Raw genomic sequence first — 27,965 nt, 5'->3', positions numbered from 1 at the left:
ATACCTGGGAAGTTGAACACTTGGTGTGCTAATGCCCCAAACCCTCACATTTCCATGACCTCGCTTGCCACCACAAAATAACAAAAAAAACCAAAGAACAGTTGAAAACAGTCTCCATGCTTTCACCCTCCAAATCTCTCTCAAGTACCTGTGAAAGGTGAAACAAGTTTTGAACCCAGGACCATAAGCTACAGTTCTCTGCAGAATAAGATGGAAACATAGAAGGAGGGGGAACACAGACTGAGCTCTCTGAGTGACAGGATCCAGCACAACTTATCAAGTGCCTGGTGCATGCGCCAGGGACCTTTCCAGCCAGAGAACACATCTGTGAACTTGCAGTCTAGTAAGAAAGGCAGGTGGTAAACAAGTTCATGTGAGTACCTGCTCCACATCTCCGATAGAATCGTTCTAACCATCTCTCAAAACTAGTGTCTATGAAACACAATGTGGTCATGTTTCCCTCACGAACCTGAAGGTAAGCACCAAATTTGTGCTTCACGTCTATCAATTACATACGACGTTACGGCAGGCATTTTCCATATTAACTTTACCTTCATCTCATTCTTTCTCACTCTTACTTTCCCTATGTTCCTAGTTCCTGATGGACTTTTTATCGTAATGCACTTTGTAGGTCTGTAAGGTATCCCAAATCTTCCTCTTTGAAAAAGGACAGATATAAACGAATCAGCTGTCTGTGTGAGACCCCAGTGTTCACTCATGAGGAGTGAGCCCACTCACAACTTCCTACTCCTATCATTTTTTGCTAGCTTCACAAATTTGATAAAGTACAAATGTAAAACAGAAGCATGCCTTTCATTTCTGGTTTCACTTTGGTAACTAAAAGACTAATGGGAAGATTAAAGTTGGAGCAACATGCTCTTTGGATAAAAAATTAATAACATGCTTTACAGTATTTTATGATAAGAGGCTTTATTAATGTGGAACAATTAATACTAGCCATAAAAATGTATAATTAAATGTGTTATTATTGCAAATTAAAATTTATTCCCTACATTGCCATTTAATTGGAAAAAAACAACAATAAAACTTGCCACCTTACAATCAATTTGAAATAACTTGTTCAGGAACAACAATATAAAAAGAAAATGTAGGCTGGAATGTATTACATTTGGCCAAACAAAAAGGTTTGATCTATTCTGGCTCATAAAGCAAGATAATTATTGTTTATGATTTTGAAAACTCACTGAAACTTTTTCCTTGAACTGGTTCCTTTGAAATGCATTTTCTTGAGTTCTACCAACGACTGCCACAGTAAGAGTCCTGGGATCAGGACCCATACACTATTGAAAAATACCAGATAGACCCAAAAGTAGAGCCAGTTGTTGGTGTTGAGGTTGGGGCTTCCCATAAGCCAGTCTGGGGCGAAGGTCATCCACCCGCCATACAATTCACACACGCACAGGGTAATCTGGATGAAATGCCTGTTAGAGAGAAAGAAACAGGGGATGAAACTGCCAGCCGGGCACAGTGTGGCACCCTGAGTCACGACATCTTTTCTTTAATGGCAGCATCAACACAGTCTTCCAAGGCAGAAAACCTCTCCGAAGTTGGACCTCAGGTTTCACGTAGCACCCCTTTGATGGGGCAGGCCAATCTAATTAACAGAGACCCATGCTTTCCTGGGAGGAGCACCACTACCCTTTCTAGAAGATTACTCTCAGAGTTAAATAGGTCTCTCAGGTGTCCTGTCCTAGTCTTAGGAAGATTTTACTGAGGTCACCCCTGACCTAGCACACAGACCTGAATGTGAATCTTGCTACAAGCTGCAATTTCACTAGTTGTCAAAGGAGATAACAATAATAGTCCTTTTCTCAAATACTATTGTGCAGATTCAATGAGATAGGTAGATAAAGGGCTGAGCGCTGTGCCTGGCACATAGTAAGTATTCAACAACACAGATATTATCAGTGTTTGAAACAATCAACAGATGGGTGCATGTAGTAAGTCTGCAATCAAGATCACGGAGTCAAAGATACATAAAGGCACCAGGGAGACATTTAATTTTTCTTGCCAACTATCTATGTGAAATTGTGGGGAGGGGATTGGATTAAATGACCTTCAAGGTCTCTTTCAAATCTGAAATTTTGTGATGAAGCCTTAGACAAGACTTCTTCAATACAAGATGGTGGAAAATTGAATGCAATTGTGCCTACTCCACATTGTTTCATGGAGTCATCCCCAGCGTGGCAATCCACTTGCCCGGGTCACGTGTCCGCAAGGAGAGGAAGGAAAAGGGAGGGTGGTGTGATCAAGTCTCAGAGTCTGACTGGTGGAGGGTTAGTCTTCCATCTTTCTCCACCTCCTCCGCTTCTGCCGTCTTTGTACCCTCCACAACATGCTGCTGAAAAGGTTCCTGACTTATCTTGTACGTCTAACTCAGAATTACATAAAGAATTTACTTTGTGTCAGGTGGAATAGGCATTTTCTAGAGTGAGTTGGGGAAAAAAAGGATAGAAATGTTACCTTTTTATTCTCCAAAAATATTGGTGGCAAACCATCCAATGCTGTTAACACTGTGCTTACCTCTCCAGTGACTAGGTTGTTACTACAGTCACTTTTCTCACATTTTTTATTTTGAACAGTCTAAAATTATCCTGGTGGCACCATGATCCTTATCTAACATCAAACAATTTTCATTTCTACTCTGCTTTTCACCTAATAAAGAAATGTGATCTAATCTACTCCAAATGTCACTTAGGTGTTGGGACAGCTAATGCCTCTCCTTTTTCAGTGGGACAGGAGAAGACACTTACCGGTAATATTTCTCTTTGACTATGGCATAAATGAGGACCAATGCCAGAGACCCATCCACGACAACGGTCAGCATTTCCAGAGACACAATGGTTGGATCAAAATAAAGCCATCTTGCATCAGCTTTGCCATATTCTTTCCCTAAAAACAAAATACATTTCGTCACTCATCTGGCAATCATTTTTATGACAGTCAAGGGAAATGACCTTTTTTCCCTTACAGAGGAGATAAGCAGAACTGCCATTCTCTCCACATTCTTCATCACGCCTCAGTGGAAGGCAAGAGAAACCCCGAGACTAAAACGCATTTGCCACCTGACACAAGTAACAACAGTATGGTGTTATATTTGTAAAGTAATTTACAGTTTCCAAGGTGCTTTCACATATGCGCCCTCTTCGCCCTCTCCCTTTTCATTATCAGCAGCAGAATTCTAAGTTAATGTGGCCGAGTCAGATTTTGCAAAGACAATCTTTAATTATTACCTTGGTAAATGCCTCATAGTTCCTTACTTCAAAATTTCAATACAAAGTCTGTAAGTATAATTGAGATGCCGGAAAATTGTTTTAAAGGAAATGTTTATAAAAAACACAAGTTTATTAATAATTGAAGAGAAACTGAGTGCTGACGGGGCAGCAGGAGGGGAATGATAATGACACAGCCTAGACTCTACAACGAATCCAAAATGGACAGAGGGGGTGCCTCAGTCTGCTATGGGGACAGGATTCACCAACAACAACCACCACACAAAGCCTCAGTTGTGCTGACCAGGGAGCGTGTAAGCCCTAAGAAATCTTTCCAGATCCGATTATCGGGAAGGTTTCTTCTAGAAAGCACCATGAGGCCAGAAAATCTTTTTAGAGCTGGACTGAGAGGTAGGCACTGGGTGAAGACATTCCCCTCCCTCCCTCCCTCCTTCTCTCTTTTCCTTCCTCCCTTCATCTCTCCTCTCCTCTCTTCCTCCCTCCCCGCCTCCCCCCCGCCCCCACTTCCTTCCTCCTTCCCTCCCTCCCTCCCTCTCTCTTTCCTTTTTAATTTATCAAAGTAATACATGCAGGTCCTAAGATCTCAAATCATCAAAGTAAAAAAAAACCCATCTCTTCTCTCTTTAACCACTGTTCTCATATTATTTAGAAAAGGTATGAATGATCAAAAATCACTATGTCATGATTGGTCTGAGCAGCACAAAGCTCCAGTCTCTTAATGGCCAGAGTCAGGATCCCTTGGAGCTGGGACAAAGGGTTCTAATGAAAGGCTGTCCTGAGAGAAAGGACGGCCAGTAAACAGGATTAGCTATTTAATGAGATAACACACAGACACAGGCTGAGAGGAGACTCTGAAAGGCCAGACACAACGAGCAGACCAGGCAGATCTGTCCAGCCTGGCCTTAGCTGACTGCCAGCCATGAACTAACTGGAAAACAACATAATAGTGAAAGTAACAGTTTTTCCTTTAAATTTAAACATATATACAATAGGTGAAACATACCATCTAGTACATCCAAAATCTAAAGCAATGTCACTTAAGTAAAATGCCACTGCTTTCGGGACGAAGAGATTAGTGGCTGTTTAGACATTCACAAAAAACACAAATCTTTTGGAGCACATGGAAGGCTCTGTGCTTGGCCTTAAGAATGCGGCAGACACTAGCACACAAACTCTGCCCACCAGTGGTGCACATTCTATGAGGTCAAACCACGCAATAAGTGATGTGACAGAGTATGGGGACATGAAGGAAGTGGCACTTAAGCCAGATGAGGAAGAGGAGGTGTTGTTGGTGAGAGTGGGATTCCTGCCTGAGTTATGGGGAGGGCCCTCCACACAACGAGCGTCATTGGACAGATGAGGCTGAGGGCAGTTCATTAGTCACCTACGCTCACAGCCTGGAGGAGGAGGCCAGTGTGCCACAAAGGGCCACAGGGCGGTTGCACTGGAAGTGGAGTGAACAAGGAGGAGCTGTGGGAAGCAGGGCTGGTAGTAACAAGAGGAGAGGGTGAGCCCTGGTTCCCTATGCAGGCACTGGGCCTGGTCCCCGCCGCGAGGAAGGTTGTTTGCCTGGGGACCTTACAGGTGGAAGCGGAGTGGGGAGGGGACTCGCAGTTAGCCCTTTGAGCCCTCTGGATCTCACCAGATGTCAAGGCACACAGAATATTGGATCTTCATTTGAGGCCTTACAGCACAAGAGGTGCCCTGGGCAGGGTGAAGGAGAAGGGTGTTTCAGGGAGGAGCATGTGCAAAGGCCTGGAGCTGAGAGAACATGGAATGTCTGAAACTACATTTAATTCAGTGAAGCTGAAGAAGACAGTGTGTGTGTGTGTGTGGGGCAGGGGGGGGCAAGGTTAATGCTGGAGAGGAAGGTGGGGAGGATGGGAAAAGCAGGCCGGCCACCCACAGGTCCCAGGGCATCACGCCTCTGGCATCCTCTGCTGCTTAACCTTGACCATCTCTTTGCTGGTTAAACACCTAGTCAGCAAAAGGACAAACAGAGCACCAATAAGCCTAAGGATGTGACGGTTATCATTTATTTTGTGACTGACTGCCAGGCGTAGACAGAGGTTTAGAAGGAAAGACGCACACCAAGGGCTGGAGCAGCAGAGCCACAGCTGTGCCACGGAGGAGATTAGGGGATGGTAAGTGCGACAACAACTTTCTTCTTGACGGAGCTCGAGTCAGGCTCTTCTGAGCCCTCTTCTTGACAAGGCCTTAGCCTTGGGGTGTGTCCTTGGCCTGCTTAGTCCAGTTTTAGCAAGAATCCTGCTGAGTCAGTTTAGCAAAAGTCCCCCATTCTTGGTATCTTATCAGCCTTTTTCTCCCCTGGCTTTATTGAGACATCATTGACGTACGGCATTGTGTAAGTTTAAGGTGTACGGCATAATGACTTCACTGACACATAGCATGAAACGATGACCACAGTAAAGTCTAGTTGATATCCATCATCTCATATAAACACAAAAAAATAAGATAAAAAAGTTGGTTTTTTTCCTTGTGATGAGAACTCTTAGGATCTACTCTCTTAACAACTTACAGCAGTGTTAACTATAGTCATCATGTTGTACATTACATTCCCAGTACTTATTTATCTTATAACTGGAAATTCGTAGCTTTTGACCACCTTCATTCAATTACCCCGCCCTCTGCCACCTCTGGTAACCACAAATATGATTTCTGTTTCTTTGAGTTTAGGTTGTTTCTTTGTTTAAGATTCCACATATAAGGGAGATTATACAGTATTTGTCTTTCTCTGTCTAGCTTATCTCACCTAGCATAATGCCCTCAAGGTCCATGCATGGTGTCACAAATGACAGGATTTCCTTCTTTTTAATGACTGAATAATATTCCATTGTGTGTGTGTGTGTGTGTATATATATATATATATATATATATATATATACCACAACTTCTTTATCCATTCCTTTGTCGATGGACACTTAGGTTATTTCCATGTCTTGGCTATTGTAAATAATGCTGCTATGAATGTGGGGGTGCAGACATCTGATCACTTTTGATATTTGATCAAATTCCTCCTCGCCCACCCTCTCCATCTTATCACCTGGCCTGCCTTCAGCAAGAATCCTACTCAGTTGCTCTATCAAGAATCCCTGTAGTCTTGATGTTTCTTCTTAGTAATTTTCCATCCACTGACCCCTACCTGGCTCCTTGGCTGTAAATCCCCACTTGTCGTCGCTGCTTTTAGAGTTGAGCCTGATCTCTCTTCCCTACTGCAAGACCCCTATTGCAACTGGTTCCTCTTTAAAAATTAAAGAATAATTTTTCTTTAATGGGGTCTACATAATGTTTGTAGCCCAGCTCTATATCCTGGTGAATCAAAGGACGGGCCACCGATTAACATGTGGGAGGTCTTAACCCAGACCCTCTGAATCAGCATCTGTAGTTTAACAAGAGCCCCAGGCAATTCTGTGCACATTAAAATCCGAAAAGCACTGCCTTATATTATTTACATCATGGATTATCACTTTTGTGAGAATAAAGGGCACCTCTATTAAATGAGTTTCCACTTTTTGTAAGGTGAAAATGTAAATTGAAGATGACGGATAAAGATCATGTTACACATTTGCATTTCACGGGTCTGAGCCAAATCTGGGCTGTTCCCTTTCTCTGATGCCAGGCAGGGCCACCAGGACAGAAGGACAATGACTTGGGCTGGGTCCTTCAGCCCCTGGGCTTCCCCGGCAGTTCTCAAGCACAGTTTAATCCAGCCTAATGACCAGAAAGGGCTCCGCTGTGTTTCACTCAGACCCTGGAACTGAAGGAGTGGGATTCCAGGTGCGGGGGCGCAGGCTCCCTGAGCGACACTGGCGAGGACCTGAGAGGCATCAGAGAGGACACATGTTTTGCTCTGAGAAGCACTAAACTGTAGCTGACTCAATTCTCTAGAAGTTTCCTAACACTAGTGGTGAACAGCTGTCCCAACACAGATCCGGGCTGGAGGATATGATTTCAGAATCACGGGAAAAAGGTGATGAACAATGCAGAATTTCAGACATGAAGTCTGAAGAAGTTATCCTGTGCAAGGCAGTTCCATGAGAGTGGCAAAGGACCCTGTTGTTGCACAGCTCATCTATTTGTCAAAATTCACATACGACCTGGGAGGGCGTCGATACTGACTGACTGAATGTTGATTGATTTACAGTGAGCATGAAGAAGATAGGGAAAACTAGTGAATACCTCCGCAGAGCAGGGAGATTTTTGGAAATTATCTACAAGACTACAGATATATATATATATATATATAATATATATATATATAATAGATACGCAAATATATATATATACACACACACAATAAGAAGAAAGTTGGTATTAAATGTATGAACACCCAGCTTAAATATTGCAAGCTCTTCAATCTGCACTCACTACAAACATTTTTTAATATACAGTTTTACTGAGATATAATTCACGTGCCATATAACTCATCCATTTAAAGTGTACAATTCTACATATTCTTTTAGTATATTTACAGATTGGAGTCACCACCATCTAATTCGAGAACATTTCATTACCCCCCAAAAGAAACCCATACCCATTGTCAGTCACTCCCATCTCCCATTTCCCCCACCCCTCCCCCCATAATCCTAGTCAATCACTAATCTATAATCCGTCTCTATAGAGTCATCTATTCTGGACATTTCATATCAATGAAATAATGCAATACGTGATACAGGCACTCATTTAATTGACTTGCAATTAATCTCAAACATTTTAAATGCAAATGTTTTAAATTACTTACACAATGAAGCAATCAAGCCATCAGAATCTGCAATGTTCCCTACCAAAGACAAGTAGACGAAAGGGCCTTCCTGAGAGAAGAAAAGGAAAATACGCTCTAATTTCGCATCACAACCACAGGATGGCACCGCGGAGACGTGGCATTGCCTGGCAGCATTCCCCAGGAGCCTACACCCCAGTCAGTGCACCTGACCTGAAGATTGCACCTACACAGCCCTGTGGGGTGCGATCCTGGAGCCCGGCTCCCAGGTCTTGGAAATAACTATGTCCAAAGTGAATGTTTATATAGTAAATGCTGTTTTTCAATGATTGGCATTATTAAATCAGAGCTGTGTTCTTACGGGGAAAAGATAAGTTGAAAATTTTGCACAAGGAAAGAGCTTCAATGTTATATTAAATAGGCTAAATTCTGGAGTATGCCAGGCATTTTCCACCTGTGAGAAGTACCTCACAGCAGTTTATTTTGTCTCACCTCAAAAAAAATCCAAGCTCTTTCTTAACAAAAGTGATATTCACCTATCAGAGTTGAATTAATTCTTTTTCCTGCATCAGGGCAAATTTCAGAAAATTAAAAAAGCTTACAGGCTACATTTTTTTTCCTGGAGGGTTTTATAAAGGGGTTTTTTTTGGTGAAGAAAATTGGCCCTGAGCTAACATCTGTTGCCAATCTTTCTTTTTTGTTTTTTCTCCCCAAATCCCCAGTACATAGCTGTATATCCCAGTTGTAAGGCATTCTAGTTCTTCTACGGGGGACGCCACCACAGCATGGCTTGATGAGCAGTGTGTAGGTCTGTGCCCGGGATCTGAACCGGCAAACCCCAGGCTGCTGAAGTGGAGCGTGCAAACTTAACCACTCAGCCGTGGGGCCAGCCCCTACAGGCTACATGTTAAATTTTCGGCAGTGAAATATCTGTAGTTACATTTAGTATTTTCTCATCACTAAATTTCAAAAACTAATTAACTAGAGTTCACTAGGATATCTGACTGTCATGTCACTCCTCTGAACAAATTTTGCTGCCAGTCAATACAACTTTTTTTCTCATTTTTTTTTTTTACCAAAGCAATTGCTTATATGACATTAAAATTGTGTCTCTGCCTCATCTCCCTCACTTTTAGTACCATTTCCCAGAGGTTGCTACTTAGAATCACTGTCTTAGTTCTGGGGATTATCTTCATAACTCATAATATACTTAGACTGCTATTTCTGTAGACATTATAATTAACTGTGCATCCTGAAAAATTATGATTTAATTTATACTGCTTCCTCTCCCCTTCTCAGTCCTTCCAGTTTTTGATAGTGTAGAGGAGGAAAACCTTCCTTCTACCCTCTTATACTCTGTAGCCAGAACCTTAAGATTCTGGCTTAAGAAATAACTGACATAAGACAGAAGACAAGCATACAAATTTTATTTAACGTTTTTACATGTACACAGGAGTCTTGAAAGGAAAACAAACACCTGAAGAAGCTGTTAGGCCCAAAAGCTTATATACATTTCACGCAAAGAACGATAAATTAAGGGGATGTGACAAGACAAAGGGACTTGGGTTAGGGACAGTAAATTGTGGGAAAGTGACTAAGAACCCTATGGGGGAAATTAATGGAAGATAAGAGTTATTTCAGTAGGTTTGCTTGTACAGGTCCATTTTGGCACTGAGGCCCAGGCTCTGGCGATAAGAACCTTCCTGTCTTCCTGGTACAGGCAGGGCACTTTTCCCACGGGAACTTAATGACTTGATTTTAGGAAGAAAGGGGGAGGTCAGAGAGTTCTTCCTGCACCCGCTCTTCTCAAGTGCTTTCGGCTCAAAATAACAAATATGCCAAAGTGGCATATTTTGGAGTGGCATGCTCTGAACCCCTTCAAATAGCTAGAGTATATTGTTCTCTTTAATTCTATTAGTTACCCAATCTAGTTACCCAAATTTGTAACTCAGGTAATAAATTAAAACCTCAGCTTACTCACGCATCAATGTGGTGCAGCATTTGGACTTCTTGTCATATAGGAAGAATGTGACAGCCCCACCGGGCTCTCTCTCTCCCCCACCATTCCCACCTCTCAACTTCTCCACTTTGCTTGTACATTGTTGGGACTGATTACACTTCCATTCTTGTTCCGTAAATATATTCCTCTTACCTATTTTATCTGTAAGTGGATTTTAACGTTGAAAAGCCAGTCAACAGCATTTTAAACATGGTGATTACGTAAATATCGTTCACTGCAATAGGCCACAACTTCTTTTTTTACAGACCCAGTATTTTGACTCTTGTTTCACCTAAGGAGAAGGTGGCAAATGGAATATTCTTTCTTACATCCCTAAATTTCTCAAAATCATGCTATATTTTAGTTTGCTTTGTATTTGGGCTGTGACTTTAAGACATTCTTATTTCTGCTACAGTTGGTAATCACCTTTCTTTTCCTCTGATTGAGAGAAGAAACCTGACTTTCTCCACATCTCATTAATACCTTTCAGCTTCTTATCCATTCCAAGCTCTGTTGAATAGAAGTTTTGAAGCTGGCTTATTTTGTCTTTTCTTGACACTTTGTAAGTTACTTAACTGGTAAATGTGGTTCATCTCAGAGTATATGTAAAAATTCTATTCTTTAAAGGAGATTTTTAAAAATTACATATGAGATAAATAGCAATGTTTTAAAATAAGAAGTACTTCCAGTCCACTTTGTGATTCTTTATTTTCACCAATTGATTTTTTATTTTTAGCAGAGCCATAGGAAATCCAGACCACTTCCCTGACTTGGCCTGGGAACTTTCTAGACAAAATACATCCACTGGAATGGCCAGTAGAGGCAATGAGACTGGGTTGAATTTGACCCTCTCTAGGCCTCAGTCCATCTATCTGTAAGACGAAGGACTTCCTAAAATTAGATGGTGGATCTCATCCTAAAACTAGATGTGACTTCCTCTAGCAACCTCTTCAACTGGAGCCATAAGCAAAACATGGACTCCGACCTTAGGTCCAGGATCTTTCATCAGAAGCAACTCTGTGGATAAGAGGAAGATGGGGACCTGACATTCAACAACATGCAGGGACCTATGAGCATATAACAGATTGGTTCCCTTTTACATCCACCTGTTGAAGTTCTAGTCCTTTTTCAAATCCCAGCTGAAACCCTCCTTCTTCCAAGAAACCTCCCCAAACCTTCTACTGAGGATTAACTTCTCACTCTCCCTTGTTACTAAATTTGTGTTCTGTAATCAACTGTCTGCTGGTTATGGAGGTTCAGCGCCCATTGGATCACACATCTCTGGGGTCTGGGATGTTGTCTTCTCTCTCGTAATCCTCAAGAACTCAGGATGGTATTTTGTGTTGAGTATTTGCTAACTGTGAATTAATGATAAGTTCACATAATGAATTCCTTTTAGCTACCATGAATAATGCTGCTATGAATACTGGAGTGCAGGTATCTGTCTGAGTCCCTATTTTCAATTTCTTTGGGTATTTATGTTGAAGTGGAATTGCTGGATTGTATGGTAATTCTACGTTTTGCTTTTTGAGGAACCTCACACCGTTTTCCACAGAGGCCGCATTGTTTTACATTCTCACCAGCAGGACACTGTGTTCCAAGTTTCTCCACATCCTTGTCAAGACTTGTTATTTTCCCTTGTTGTTGTTGTTGTTTTTTACAATAGCCATCCTAATGAGAATAAAGTGGTGTCTCATTGTGGTTTTGATTTGCATTTCCCTAATGACTACTGATGCTGAGCATCTTTTCATGTTCTTATCGGCCATTTGTATATCTTCTGTGGACAAATGTCTATTAAAGCCGTTTGCTCATTTTCTAATTGTTTGTTTCTTGTTGTTAAGAATATAAAAATTTGCGGTGGAGTTATCACCCCTTGGTACTTGAACTCAATGGCTAGACTGCTGCATGGGCAAGATTAATCAATAATTCTGCTGAAGTCAAGACATTTGGTAAAGCAGAGTGGGGGCTACTATCAAAGACTCTGAGAGCAAGCCCTGTCACTCCATCAGGGGAGCAAGGGGTCTGCAGGGAATCTTGAGTGCCTTTACTCTCTTGTCACCTGGGGACCTTCTTTTCAGTCTTTTAAGCCCCAGTGACTCCTTCTCTCCCCGGTGCTACCTCTAGACCTGGACCCAATCCTGCCACTCACTGACCAGTCTGCATGATAACGATTTGTTTCCCTGTCCATTTCCCCCACTAGCAAAGCTCCTCAGCATCAGGACCATGTGTTGATTACATGCAATAAACACAGAACACACGGATGGTGAGCGTTAACAGCCAACCCTAGACTGAATCTCCAGACTTTGCACAGCTATCCTTAAATCATGCGGTATTGGCTGGGTCTCCTAATTTCTTTGTCCTCAGTTTTTTCTTAGCTATAGCAGAGGTGAAACGGGTTCAGACACACGGTTGCAAAGATCCTTGGCCGAAACATTTTCTACATGGAGGAAATACCCTTATGTAACAGGAGAAATAGGATCATCACAGACTTGGGGTAGGTCTGGAGGGTCAGTGTAGACCGGTATGGTACAGTGGTTCTTCATAGGGACATTGCCCTTGTGTTTTACGTAAAAAGGTAGTCAAACAGATACACAAACGCACGCGTTTCCTTCACAAAGTAAGCTCTGTACCATTAGCAACCATTTGATTCTTCCCTCAAGACAACTCTAAGGGCTTGTAACCTTTCCTTACACCATTGAGTCTCAACGTGCCCCACAACAGGAAAGACATCAGATTAAAGTCAGGAAAAGAACAGAGTGAAAGTGGTGAGTGTGTCAATATCATGGTTTCAGGGAATTAAGTCTCCATCCCTGGAGGGTTCTGTGATTCCTAGACTGGCCTGATCTTATCCTAAAGGAACTCACCACAAGAAATGTAAATTGACAAACACAGGCCCACCAGTCTAGGCTGCACTGTCTGCAGTTGAATCTCCATCAGTAACAGACTCAATGCAAAACTGAGCAAATTAGGTGCAGGGGGCAGAGGCCTCAGCTTCAGAATGAGACCAACTGTTATGGGCCTAAAGATTCTTTGGGGGCTTCTGAACCAAATCTGTTCTAACCAGACAGAGACCTAAGATCAAAGTCATGAAAACATTAGTTACTATTTGCCAAGGGCCAAAATTGTCTATAGAATTGTAGAGAATGGAGACAGACATAGTTCCTTCCATGAATTCACATTTTATATTAAATGAACCATAAAGTATTTTTCCTTCCCTCTTAAACCTATTTCTAGGCTCTGAAGCATGAAGTTTTTATTAAATTGCAGAATAAACATGGAAGGTTATCAGCTCCAAAAGTCTTTAATCATGATGTATGGTCAAGATCTAGCCATCTGGAACTAAAATTCACATTTGAGCTCAAGAAGCACCTGAGGTTCTAAGGATCAGATGAAAGGTGCTTAGTAGGGAGAAAAGGCCAGGTGTAGGGTGTTGCTATAACTGGGAAGGAGGGCTCAAATAGGTGCGTAGGTAAGAGCATTGTGTTGCACTCTGGAGATGTGGGTAAGCTTGAACAAAAACAAGTACAAGAGATTTTATTTCTTACATGCCCTGCTACTTTTACCTCTCTGGGCTTCAATTCTCTAATTAATAAAAAGCAACAGAGTAAAGCTCTTAACAGATGTTTGATGAATGACTAACTGGATGAATGAAAGAGTAATGAGCAGTTAGTCTAGATCTACGTCTTCATCTTTTTACAGAGCATCTCTTACACAAGATTGGAAGTCCTGAGAGCAGCACTTGGAAGACTCATAATTGCTGAGGTCCATTGACCCCACTGGGAGGTCCATGAGCAGTGGTCTGGGTAGAGACAGGTAGGTGTGGTGGGAGGGAGCCAAGAGAGGGTTGTGGGGTCAGAGCCCATTTAAGCCCTAGCATTTCCATGGGCATGGGCCACGAATTCTATACTGCCAATGCCCATGCTCCATGGGAAAGACAAGATGGTGGTGACCACTAGGGTAGACTCCCTGAATGATTGACGGGGCATGAAGATGTCTTCAAGGACTCCTGTGCTACTGTACTCCTACAGTGGTCTGAGAGGCAGACACCAGTCCCTTAAGAAGCACAACCTGAATTTTTAGAGATAGACTTACTCAGAATGTAGGGGTCAAATGACAGGGGATCTGGATGCCCTTTAAAACTTCAGCAATAACAAAGAAAAAGGAAGGGAAGGAGGAAAAGAAAAAAAGTGACAAACAAAGCAAGTGCAGCAAAACTTGAAAATGTAGATCTCTTCATCATACTACTCTTTCTACATTTGTGAATGTGTGAAACTTTTACAAGTAAAACTTAACTTTAAAAAGATGTATAGCAACTTTTCTAAGCTGCACCTACAGAGGAAACCAGCCACAGCACTTGATGCAGTATGAGCAAGAGCTCAGAGAGGGGTGCTCCTTGCATTTCTGGACTCCTGACTCAGGATCCTGGGGTCCCAGAGGCTTCTGCTTTCATGCTCTTAACACAAGGCAGAGTCTCTGGACCACAGTCACAAGAAACTGAGCACCTGGGACTCCAGACAGCCTGAGATTAGCTCTCCCAGGATCCCCTCCAGACCCAAAGCAGCCTAGATGTCTGTGTCTGGATCAGCCTAAACTAGCATAGCTGCGGCAAAACCAGAAAAGGTCTCAAGCACACAGCATGCAGAGCAAGCTCATCCCTAAAGCAAGCTGTTTGCTATCCTTTTCCCCTTCAGATGCACTTTAATATCAAACAAACCAGTGTTTCAACAGTCATCATTACTGTGAGTCTCCAGATTATCTGAGCCTCAATGAACCACAGGGCAAACCTGCTTACCTTCTGTAGGTTCTTCTGCCAGCACCACAGTATCCTACACACACACACACATGCACACACATACACACACACACAGATACTTGCACAAAAAGGATGAAAAGTAAGGAGAGCCAGTGATCGTGACCAAAAAAAGAAAGGAAAAAACTCTCACTACTCATATTCCCTATTTGAATTACTTACGCCCTTCTGGTGAATGACCAGCCATCAAAATGCCAGCTCTGGTGTCCTCCTGGCTCTCGGTGACACGCTGAGTGAATTCTCTCTTATTGTCCATTTGGGTCTGCAGAGAAGTTGCAGAGTTGGGCTCCTGCTCACCCTGATAACAGCTCCTGTCCCCTGTCACAGCTGAGGTGGCCCACCCAACATCTGGGCTCCCACAACACCTATGATGTGCTGACTTTCCAGTGGATTTTTCTTTACTCTTCTGACATTTCTTCTGGTGGGGTATCTTTACTATTGTAACTATTAAAAATTATTATAAAAGAGATACATGCTGAAACTTAAAAAAAAAAAAAACCTATATGGAAAGGTATAGAGTGAAAGGTAAAGTCTCCTTCTCTCCTGACCCCCAATCTCACTCCCCAGAGACACCACTGTTGGGTTTCACCACAGCCTTCAAGAAAATTTTCATGTTTATGTTATTATGTAGCAATAAATATTTAAAATATTTTCTTCCTGCTATTAGTTTTTCTACTATTAACCCAGAGGGTGATGAGGAAAATTCCATAATGCTTATTTATTTAAAAAATTTTAAAGTTCTGTGTATCAGGAATTTTGGTTTAAAAACATAAGAAAGTCTGGACTAAGCATCATGGACATCAGCATCATGGTGGAGTGAGGTCTTCCCTTAGACTTTCCCCCTTAAGAAACAATGAAAAGGACATTCATAAACCAACAGAGGACTTTCACACAACACAACAGGTGTCTGAGGGACCCACACAGCGCCACAGCTGAAGGTGGAGGTGCTGGACCCTCCAGGAGGCAGTGGAAGGGTGTAAGAGGATAGCCTCTGCCTCCCCCAACTTCAACAACCTAGGGCACAGGATTGTGCTCAGCTCTGAGAGGAGGAGGACAAAGCAGTCCTCCGTGGAATGCCTTCGCTCTCCAAGTTCCTTCACAGCCTGTACAAAAGCTCCACAGTGAGGAGACAAAGCAATTGTGGGGATGTATTCACAAAGCCGAGGAGCCCGGGAGGGCAGAGAGCAAAGGCAAAGCAGGAGTGCTCCTTGGATCACACGTGAAAGAAAGGGCCTCATCTCCTGCCTGGTGCACTAGCTCTGCAGTCAGCTCGAGCAAGGGACCCTGCCAGAGTGCCGGTGCATACAGTGTGTAAATTAGCAGTGGCAAGTGGGCGAACAGAGATGGGCTCTGTCAGTATAGCTACCAAAGGTCAGGCACAGCTGCCAGGGGTCGTGGCAGGCTCAGAATACACAGCTCCTGCCACCTCCCCCCACCTTCCAATGGCAGTAGGTGGAATCTAGGGCCAGATGCTACCACTACACGAAGGCACAAATCCACCCCATCAAATAGTATGAAGAGATATATTAATACTCCAGACCAGAAGGAAAATGAGAAGTACCCAAAAATCAATCCTGAAGGCAAAGAAATTTACAAGCTAAATGACAGAGAATTCAAAATAGCTATCATAAAAAAACTCAATGAGTTACAAAAAAATTCAGAAAGACAGTTCAATGAAATCAGGAATAAAATTAATGAACAGAGGGAATTCTTCACAAAAGAGATGGAAACTATAAAGAAAAACCAATCAGTAATGTTGGAGATGAAAAATACAATGAATGAGATAAAGAAAAATCGTAAGTCCTTGAATAGAGCTGATATTATAGAGGACAGAATTAGCAATTTAGAGGACAGAAATATAGAAATGATTCAGATGGAGGAGGATACAGAACTAAGACTAAAAAGAAATGAAGAAATTCTCCGAGAAATACCCGACTCAATTAGGAAATGCAACATAAGAATTATAGGTATTCAAGGGGGAGACGAGAGGGAGAAAGGAGCAGAGAGCTTATTCAAAGAAACAATAGCTGAGAACTTCCCAAACCTGGGGACAGAGTTGGAATTACAAGTAAAAGAAGCTAATATAACTCTTAAGTACATCAATGTAAAAAGACATTCTCCAAGGTATATATTAGTAAAACTGGCAAAAGTCAATGACAAAGAAAAAATATTAATGGCAGCAATGCAGAAGAAAATAACCTACAATGGAACCCCTATCAGGCTTTCTGCTGATTTATTAGCAGAAACCTTACAGGCGAGGAGAGATTGGAATGATATATTCAAAACTCTGAAAGACAAAAACTTTCAACCAAGAATATTCTATCCAGTGAAAATATCCTTCAGATATGATGGAGAAATAAAAACTTTCCCAGATAAACAAAAGCTGAGGGAGTTCATCACCACCATAAGACACCCCCTACAAGAAATGATCAGGAAGGCCCTCATACCTGAAAAAGAAAAAGGGTTTACAAAGGCTTGAGCGTGGAGATAAATAGGCAAATGAAATCAGAAAATTGCAGCTCTCTATCAGAACAGGTTAGAAAACACTTAATTATAACATTAAAAATAAAAGGAAGGAAAACATCAAAAATAAATATCATCCCTATATTTTAACACAAACTCACAACACAAAACAGGATAAGTTATGACAACAATAAATTAGATGGGGAAGAAAAAGGGATCTGCTTAGACTAAGGAAATAAGAGTCTATCAGAAAATGGACTATCTCACCTGTGAGATCTTTTATACAAACCTCATGGTAACCACTAAAGAAAAAATCAGAACAGAGACACAAATGATAAATAAAGAGAAAACTGAGAAAACCATCCTAGAGAACCACCAAACTGAATTGGCAGCCTGAAATACATGGGACGAGAAACAAGGGAAATACAGAACAACTGGAAAACAAGTGATAAAATGGCAGCATTAAGCCCTCATATAACAATAATCACTTTAAATGTAAGTGGATTGAATTCTCCAATCAAAAGACTCAGAGTGGCTGGATGGATTAAAAACAATATGCTGCCTCCAGGAAACACATCTCACCTCTAAAGACAAACACAGGCTCCGAGTGAAGGCACAGAAGATGATAGTCCAAGCTAATGGCAAACAAAAGAAAGGAGGTGTTGCCATACTTATATCTGACAAAATAGACTTCAAGACAAGAAAGACAAGGAGAGACAAAAAGGGGCAGTATCCAATGATAAAGAGGACACTCCACCAAGAGGACATAACACTTATAAATATATATGCACCTAACACAGGAGCCCCAAAGTACAGAAAGCAACTATTAACAGAACTAAAAAGAGATATTAATAGCAACACAATAACAGTAGGGGACCTTAACACCCCACTTACATCAATGGATAGATCATCCAGACTGAAAGTGAACAAGGAAATAGCGGAATTAAATGAAAAACTAGACCAGACAGATTTAATAGATATATATATAGAACACTCTATCCAAAAACAACAGAATACAGGGGCTGGCCCATGGTGTAGTGGTTAAGTTCATGTGCTCCACTTTGGCAGCCTGGTGTTCATGGGTTCGGATCCCAGGTGTAGACCTGGCAATGCTTGTCAGGCCATGCTGTGGCAGCATCCCACATAAAATAGAGGAAGACTGGCACAGATGTTAGCCCAGAGACAATCTTCCTCAAGCAAAAAAGGAAGATTGGGGACTGGCCCCATGGCTGAGTGGTTAAGTTTGTATACTCTAGTTTGGTGGCCTGGGGTTTCACTGGTTCAGGTCCTGGGCACGGGCCTAGCACTGCTCATCAGGCTATGCTGAGGTGGCATCCCATAAAGCAGAACTGTAACGACCTACAACTAGAACATACAAGTAGGTACTGGGGGCTTTGGGGAGAAGAAAACAAGAGTAAAATTGGCAACAGATGTTAGCTCAGGACCAATCTTCCTCCAAACAAACAAAAAATCCCCCCAAAAACAGAATACACATTCTTCTCAAATGTACATGGGAACATTCTCAAAGACAGAGAATTGGGAAACAAGGCAAGCCTAATAAATTTAAGAAGATTGAAATCATATCAAGCATCTTTTCTGACCATAATGCTATGAAACAAGAAATCAACCAGAATAAAAAAGATGGGAAAGTGACAAATATGTGGAAACTAAATAACATGTTACTGAACAATCAATGGATCTTTGAAGAAATTAAAGGAGAAATAGAAAAATATCTGGAGACAAATTAGAATGAAAATACACCATACCAACTCAAATGGGATGCAGCAAAAGTGGTCCTAAGAGGGAAATTCATAGCAATACAAGCCCATCTTAACAAGCAAAAAAAAACCCCTCAAATAAGCAATCTTAATCTATACCTAACATAGCTAGGAATAGAAGAACAAACCAAGCCCAAGATCAGCAGAAGGAGGGAAATGAAAATTAGAGCAGAAATAAATGACATTGGAACCATTAGAAACAGTAGAAAGGATCAATGAAACTAAGAGCTGGTTATTTGAGAAGATAAACAAAATTGACAAACCCTTAGCCACACTAAGAAAAAGAGAAAAAAGGCTCAAATAAATAAAATTAGAAATGAAATTCTAATTACAATTACAGGAGAAATTACAATGGATACCATAGAAATACAAAGGATTATAAGAGAATACTATGAAAAATTATATGCCAACAAATTGGACAATCAAGAAGAAATGGATAAATTCTTAGACTCTTACAATTTCCCAAAAGTGAATCAATAAGAAATAGAGAATCTGAATAGACCAATCACAAGTAAAAAGACTGAAACAGTAATCAAAAACCTCTCCCAAAATAAAAGTCCAGGACCAGATGGCTTATCTGGGGAATTCTACCAAACGTTCAAACAAGACTTAATACCTATCCTTCTCAAACTATTCCGAAAAACTGAAGAAGACAGAACACTTCCTAACACATTTTATAAGGCCAACTTCACCCTGATCCCAAAGCCAGACAAGGACAACACAAAGAAGGAAAATTACAGGCCAATATCACTGATGAACAGAGGTGCACAAACCCTCAACAAAATATTGGCAAACCGAATACAGCAATACATTAAAAGGATCATAGACTATGATCAAGTGGGATTTATACCAGGGATGCAGGGATGGTTCAACATACACAAATCAATCAATGTGTTACACCACATTAACAAAATGAGGAATACAAACCGCATGATCATCTCAACAGATGCAGAGAAAGCATTTGATAAGATCCAACATCCATTTATGATAAAAAAAAAAAACTCAATAAAATGTGTATGGAAGGAAAGTACATCAACATAGTAAAGGCCACATATGACAAACCCACCACCAACATCATACTCAACAGGGAAAAACTGAAAGCCATCCCTGTGAGAACAGGCACAAGACAAGGGTGCCCACTCTCACCGCTCTTATTCAGCATAGTACTGGAGGTTTTGGCCAGAGCAATTATGCAAGAAAAAGAAATAAATGGTATCCAAATTGGAAAGGAAAAAGTGAAACTCTCCCTGTTTCTAGGCAACATGATTCTACATACAGAAAACCCTAAAGAATCCATCGGAAAACTATTAGAAATAATAAACAACTATAGCAAAGCTGCATGGTACAAAATCAACTTACAAAATCAGTTGCATTTCTACACTCTAATAACGAACTAACAGAAAGAGAACTCAAGAATATGATCTCATTTACAATCACAGCAAGAAGAATAAAATATCTCAGAATAAATTTAACCAAGGAGGTGAAAGACTATACAATGAAAACTATAAGACATTAGTGAAAGAAATCAGTGATGACATACAGAAGTGGAAAGATATTCCATGCACGTGGACTGGAAGAATAAACATAGTTAAAATGTCCATACTGCCTAAAGCAATCTACAGATTCAATGCGATCCCAATGACGTTCTTCATGGAAATAGAACAAAGAATCCTAAAATTCATTTTTGGGGCAAGAAAAGATCCCAAACAGCTAAAGCAATCCTGAGAAAAAAAGAACACAGCTGGAGGCATCACAATCCCTGACTTTAAAACATACTACAAAGCCATAGTAATCAAAACAGTGTAGCACTAGCACAAAAACAGACACACAGATCAATGGAACAGAACTGAAAGCCCAGAAATAAAACCACACATGGACAGCTAATCTTTGACAAAGGAGCTAAAAACACAAAATGGAGAAAGGAAATTCTCTTCAATAAATGGTGTTGGGAAAACTGGACATCAGCATGCAAAAGAATGAAAGTAGACCATTCTCTTTAGCCATACACAAACATTAACTCAAAATGGATGAAAGACGTGAAGGTAAGACACGAAATCATAACACTTCTAGAAGAAAATATAGACAGTACACTCTTTGCCATTGGTCTTAGAAGGATCTTTTTGAATACCACGTCTACTTCGGGAAGGGAACTAGAAAATAAACAAGTGGGACTTCATCAGACCAAAGAGCTTCTGCAAGGCAAAGGAAACCAGGAACACAATGAAAAGACAATCCAGCAACTGGGAGAAAATATTTACAAACCATATGTCTGACAAGCGGTTTATTTCCATAATATATAAGGAACTCACACAACTCAACAACAAAAAAACAAACAAGCCAAGCAAAAAAATGGGTAGAGGATACGAACAGATATTTTTCCAAAGAAGATATACAGATGGCCAATAGGCACATGAAAAGATGCTCAACATCACTAATCATCAGGGAAATGCAAATCAAAACTACAGTAAGATATTACCTCACACTGGTTAGAATGGCTATAATCACCAAGACAAAAAATATCTGGTGCTGCCACTATGGAAACAGTGTGGAGATTTCTCAAAAAATTAAAAATAGAAATACCATATGACCCAGCTATCTCACTACTGGGTATTTATCCAAAGAGCATGAAATCAGCAATTCGAAGAGACTTATGCACCCCTATGTTCATTGCAGCTTTATTCACAATAGCCAAGATGTGGAAGCAACCCAAGTGCCCATCGACTGATGAATGGATAAAGATGTGGTGTGTATATATATACAATGGAATACTACTCAGCCATAAAAAAGACAAAATTATCCCATTTGCAACAGCATGGATGGATCTTGAGGGTATGACATTAAGCGAAATTAGCTAGATGGAGAAAGAGAAATACCATATGATTTCACTCATATGTGGAAGATAAACAAACACATGGACAACGTGAATAGACTAGTGGTTACCAGAGGAGGAGGGGGTTAGGGGTGGGCATGAGGGGTAAAGGGGCACATATATATGGTGATGGACAAATAATAATGTACAACTGAAATTCCACAATGTTATCAACTATTATGACCTCAATAAAACAAAAAGGAAAAAAAATATGAAAGTTTATATTCAATGCTCTAAAACATAACTGAACTATATCTATCTAACAGAACTGCTAACAAAATCAGCTTAAAAGTTAAAATGTATCATGACAAATAAAATTAAGTAACAAAGGAGAGTCTCATTTTTCACTTAAAGGCGTTCCAGACACGTAATTTTAACAATGTATTTTATAGACGTTAAGACAGCTACAAGTAAAGCTCAGATAAAAAAAAGTTCTTGAGCTGTGCAAGCCACTGTCTATAATTCATTGACCATTTGAGAGAATGCTCAATTCATTGACCACTTGAGAGAATGCTCAATTGACTCATTTCAACCCTTAAGAAAAATTTAGCAGCAAAAGGCACTATAGAAATAAAAAAGAAAAACAGTTTCTTTTTGGAATTTGTGTTTGCATTTGTAAAGGCTGAATTTATATTTGGATGTATTTGCGAGGTTTTTTTTTTTCTTCAGTGTCTTTGAATGAAGAACCAGAGAAAACAGTGCAGCCTTCATTATTAAGAGTGAGAAAATAAAGAATAGAATTATCAGTATGTAGCTCCTGCCAAAATTTATTAGCATTTTCTAATCTGACTCACAAAATCTCAGCCTAATCAGACTTGATTTTTCCATGTCATGGCAACAGCATACATATTGTTTCCGGAAGGATCAGCTGCGTCAGCCTCCTACAGCACCTCAATGACAAGGTTTTGGTGACTTCATCAACGTATGCTGCCCAGCTGTCATCCACTTAATGAGATGACAACTTCCATTTGATGGAAGCTGCCCCAGCAGATGGGCTGTCTCCTAATATTAACAACAGACCCGGCCGGCCCTTTCAGAACTTCGGGTGACAAACAGCCACACAAGCTCTATTGTTCCTACAGCATGGCAGCTTAGTGTTTGATTTAGGACTTGAAAAACGTTTCTCCCCTTTTAAGAATGTACCCCTCTCTGCCAAGACAGTCTTTACTCCTCAGATGAAGGATTTGGAAGGGAGCTTCCAAGGCTTATCTTAATTGGACGTGTGCATTCTCACTTTATGACATAGGGATGGGATGAAAATTAAAGGTTAATCTAAGTTTGGAGTATGGCGAGAAGGGGTCATGAAAAGGACAGAGGAAGAGAGAATGAACATTTATTGAGCTCTGCTAAATGCCAGGCACTGTGCCAGGTGTCCTACATCCTTGCTATTCAAACATGGTCCATGAACCACAGCTTGGGCGTCACCTGGGAGCCTGTTACAAATGCAGAATCTCGGAGCCCGCCCTAGACTGATGCAATCAGAATCCGCTTTGTACAAAGATCCCCGGGTGATTCTTGCGCCCATCCAAGTTTGAGAAGCGCTGCCCTAAATTACAAAGCTTTATTTAATCCACGTAACAACCCTTTGAAGAAAATATTATTTCCATACTTTATAGATAAGTGCTACGGTCTGAATGTGTTCCCCTCAAAATTCATATGTTGAAATCCTACCCCCTAAAGATGATGGTATTAGGAGGTGGGGCCTTTGAGGGGTGCTTTAGCCATAAGGGTGGAGCCCTCATGGAGGCGATTGGCCCCTTTTAAAAGAGGGTCCTGAGAGATCCCCTGCCCCTTCCACCATGTGAGGACACAGCGAGAAGTCACTGGCTAGGAAGCAAGAAATGGTCCTCACCTGACTACACTGACACCCTGATCTCAGACTTGCAGGCTCCAGAACTTGGAGAAATGAGTATCTGTTGTTTGTAAGTGACCCAGTCTGTGGCACTTTGTTACAGCAGCCCGAAGTAAGATAATAAGGAAACCGAGACAGAAGAAGTTTCCTTCCTTCCCCTCACTACAGAAAGGATTTGCAGTAGGGGAAGAGGTACCGCCCAAGGGTTCGCAGGTGGTAAACGGCAGAGCCAGCATTCAAGAATGCATCTGTTGCACCCCAAAGCCTACAGTCTTTCTACCTTCCCATCTGCCCCAGGCTTCTGGAATAATGGTCAGACCCACCCCTAGAACAGTGCTGAGTAACGAGCACTGCAGGTAAGGCAACCTGTGGCATGTGTGAGGGTGAGCGACAGGACAGAAAAGCACCAGCAAACCATGTCACGAGAAATGGTGGAGGCACTGGGACTAGGTGGAGCTGCTGTGTGGATGGGGATTCAACTTCCCTTTGGATTACCCAATAGGGCTGAACTAAGACCAATGAGTAGAAGTCACAAGGAGGCTGATTTCAGCTCAACATAAGGAAGAATTCTCTTATAAGTAGAGCTATTCCATTTGGAAAGATGGCGTTGGCTGAAAGCTTTCAAGCAAAGGGTAGATGACCCTATATCTGTCTGGGCTATTAGTAAAATTCCTATTTCAAGGGGAAGATAGGACTACTTGGCTCCTAAAGCCCCTTCCTAGACTAACGTGGTTTTCTCATTTTCCACACACAGTACTGGGTGTTCCTTTAGACATTTTGGTCATGATGCATGCTGTGCCCAGCATGGGAGTCTATACCCAGTCCCCATGGACTGAACAGCTGTGGGAAACCGTGTTTGACAGTGTGACAGCCACTCCTTTGGCTACAGGTGACAGAACCAGAGGAGAAGGAGGGACAAGGAGGATGCTATGACTCCAGAGCAGACAACTCTTAGGCTGGCTGCTGGCCTACGAAGCAGCCTATCCAAAAGCCACACTCAAACAGGGAGGAGCCGGGCCAATGAAATTCTCACTCTCTGGAACACAAATTGAGAAACAGAAAGTAAATCCAAACTGATTCTGAAAACTAACATGTAAGAGAGGTCATGAGATGTCTAGAACAAATCAACACTATGAATAACCTCCAGTTACCAGGAAGCATGGTGGACTTGTTTGCTGGGGCTGCCATAAAAAAGTACCACAAACTGGGGGCTTAAAACCACAAACACTTAGTGTCTCACAGTTCTGGAGGCTGGACATCCAGGATCGAGGTGTCAGCAGGACATGTTCGTTCTGAAAGTTGAGAGGGAGAATCTGCTCCATATTCTTCCCCCAGCTTCTAGTGGTTTGATGGCAATCTTTGGCATTCTTCGGCTTATAGAAGCATCACCCTGATCTCTACCTTGATGTTCACATGGTGTTCTCCCTGTGCACATGTCTCTGTGTCCAAATTTCCCCTTTTTATAAGGACACTAGTCATATTGGATGAAGGCCCACCCTAACAACCTCATTTTAACTTATCTCTGTAAAGATGCTATCTCTAAACAGAGCCACATTCTGAGGTACTGGGGGTTAAGACTCCAACATGGTTTTCTTTGGGGGAGGGTACCATTCAACCCATAACACATGGATATGAGTAGATGCTATGAGACACAGAAAAAGAATAAAGTGTCAGAAAGCCAGCAAGTAGCAGAAAGAGAAGCAAGCCTAGAGGCAAGAGCTGCGAGGAGGGTAACAGTCATCTTAACGCAGGGCTGCCTCTGGTTCAGAACCAACCTCCAATTCGAGACTCCAGGAGGCTCAGCTAGATCTCAGCTTCTGCTGAGTTCCCATGACCTGCCATGCTCCTTGTCGCCAGGTGTGTTTATCTGTCACTTGAACTAGCTCAAATAAATGATTCAGAGGTTCTTGCCCCAAAGAGCTTAACTAACAGGTTTGACACAGAGCATACTGCTGTCCTTAGGAACTTGTATCCTAAAGAGAAAACCAGCAACCCACACTGCCCTCTTCTTTTTTTCCCAAAAATAAACAATGTGCTCAAACAGGACAGTGACTTCTAAAGAAGTGTACCATGCAAGTAAAATCTTGGGTAACACAAAAGTTTCTTCAAATCTCTTCCTCAAACTGGTTGAGATTTGGGGCCACTGTTTTGAACAGCCAAAAACAAACTCTCCATGGATGAGTGGAAAACACCAACTCGCCAACTTGCTTTTCATTGAGCTAACGGAGCTGATGGTCATAAAACATCTTGAGGTCTGTGGGTATTAATAAACAGAAACCTCATTTAAAATAAAGTTGAGAGGCTAGAAGATGAACTCTCACGCACGTGCCACTCAAAGCACACTACAGACTCCACTGGGAAAGACTGGGACCTTGCATCTCCCACAGGAAGCGATACTACTTGACCCCAGCAGAAGGAAGGAAGAGATTCCTCCTTGCTCTGCAACAGCTCAGCCAATGAGAGACTGCCATAACTCAGCCAATGAAAAGTCACCACACTTCCAACTCCCAGTCTCCTCCAATAGCCACTTCGTTTACAAGAGCCCCTCCCAACTTCTTAAAAGAACCTTCCTCTCCTTTGTTGCTTTGGAATTGACAGTGGTTCACCAGAGACTGCATGTCTTGAATAGCAATTCTCTGCTGTTCCTGAATAAACCCATTTTGGTGGTAAAATAACTGGCTGTTTATTTGTTTTAGGTCAACCTTATTTGGTGGCTCATATGGGGATCCAGAGAAGACCCCCAACAACTCCAAGGCTGGTGGGCAAACAGGTGGAGTGCCTACAGAGCCGATGGAGCTCACTGCTTTCTTGCTGACTCTGGAGTTTGAGGGTAGGTTTTCTCCTGGATCTCAAGCTCCACTCTCTTTGCATTTTTTTTTTTTTTTTTGAGGAAGATTAGCCCTGAGCTAACTGCCGCCAATCCTCCTCTTTTTGCTGAGGAAGACTGGCCCTGAGCTAACATCCATGCCCCTCTTCCTCTACTTTCTATGTGGGACGCCTACCACAGCATGGTATGCCAAGTGGTGCCATGTCTGCACCCAGGATCCGAACTGGTGAACCCGGGGCCGCCGAGAAGCAGAACATGCGAACTTAACCGCTGTGCCACTGGGCCGGCCACCTCTTTGCATTTTGAAGCTCGTCAGGCTTTATCTGGCCCTGTCCTTTCCATAGAAGGCTTTATCTTTTCTGTGAGTACTCGTTTGGTGCTTTGGCCTGACTCCTTTGAAATAAGGCTGTTCCCATTGGAACAGTGCTGTTTCTGTGAGTACTTCTTTAGCCTTTGGTCCGAATCCTTTGGAATCAGGCTCTTCTATGGGAACTGTACTGGCATTTGGCCTGAAGGCTGTTTAGGAATTTTTCTTTGTTCTAGAGAAGAACTTATAAGAAATGGGATCCCAGTCATCTAAATGTTTTAAGGGCACTTCCCTCTTTCAGAGACCCCAGCTAGTTTTATGTTTAAAAACTGTAGTCTCTCTTTTTGCGCATTTCTAACTACATGGACCGATTTAACTAAAACTAATTTAGATTACCAATAGCCATTATGAGGAACTTTTGAACTCCCCAAACTTACTTTTCTGCAAACCACGCTGGACAGCGATAGTTTTGAAACTGCTATGGGGTCCTAAGTTTCCCCAAACCCAAACTAAGTACCAACTGTGAGGTTTTCTCACATTAATTATTGTCAAAATTGGATTCCAAGTTGCTCTCTTGTGGCCAAACTTCTGTATGTTTTACTCAAGAACAGCAACCCTGAAGCAATTTCATGGAAGAACAGGAGGACATAAGTCTGTAAAGCCTTAGAGGAGAGTTTAACGAGCCCACCTGACCTTGGGCATCCCAACTATCAGCTTCCCTTTTTCCTTTTTGTGTATGAAAAGGAAGGGGCTGCTCACCCAGAAACACAGGGACCCCCGTTGACCCACAGGGTATTACAGCCGGCAACTGGACCAGTGGCATGAGGAGACCCCCCTTCCCTTAGAGCCGTCACTGCCACTGCCCCTTTGGTTAAGGCCGCCGAGGAAATAGTTGTGGGATCCCCTTTAACCATTTTCGTGTCTCATTCAGCTGAAGCCCTCCTGAATTCTCACCACACTCAGCATTCTGCAGTCGGCTGCCTCACCTCCTGTGTATCCTTTTGCTCACCGCCCCTCACGCAACTCCTCACGCTGTGATCACCTCGACCCCCTGCTCTCTTCCCC

At 41.9% G+C, this 27,965-nt stretch overlaps 1 protein-coding gene across 1 annotated transcript in view; it reads right to left on the bottom strand.

Annotated features, from left to right (window-relative positions):
• Positions 1–913: 913 nt before the first annotated feature.
• The window catches only part of EBPL (EBP like), a 41,360-nt gene continuing 14,308 nt past the window's right edge, over positions 914–27,965 (bottom strand). The window contains exons 2-4 of the mRNA XM_014851429.3: positions 8,017–8,086; positions 2,775–2,913; positions 914–1,442 (exon numbers count right to left, since the gene is read on the bottom strand). Of these exons, the coding sequence (XP_014706915.2) occupies positions 1,202–1,442; positions 2,775–2,913; positions 8,017–8,086 (450 nt within the window). The 3' untranslated portion in view covers positions 914–1,201. The remainder of the gene's footprint in view (positions 1,443–2,774; positions 2,914–8,016; positions 8,087–27,965) is intronic.

This window comes from Equus asinus, chromosome 11, assembly GCF_041296235.1.
Source record: "Equus asinus isolate D_3611 breed Donkey chromosome 11, EquAss-T2T_v2, whole genome shotgun sequence".
Classification (NCBI taxonomy): domain Eukaryota; kingdom Metazoa; phylum Chordata; class Mammalia; order Perissodactyla; family Equidae; genus Equus; species Equus asinus.
Note: the sequence above shows the minus strand (reverse complement) of the source record. Positions and strands in the feature narration are given on the sequence as shown.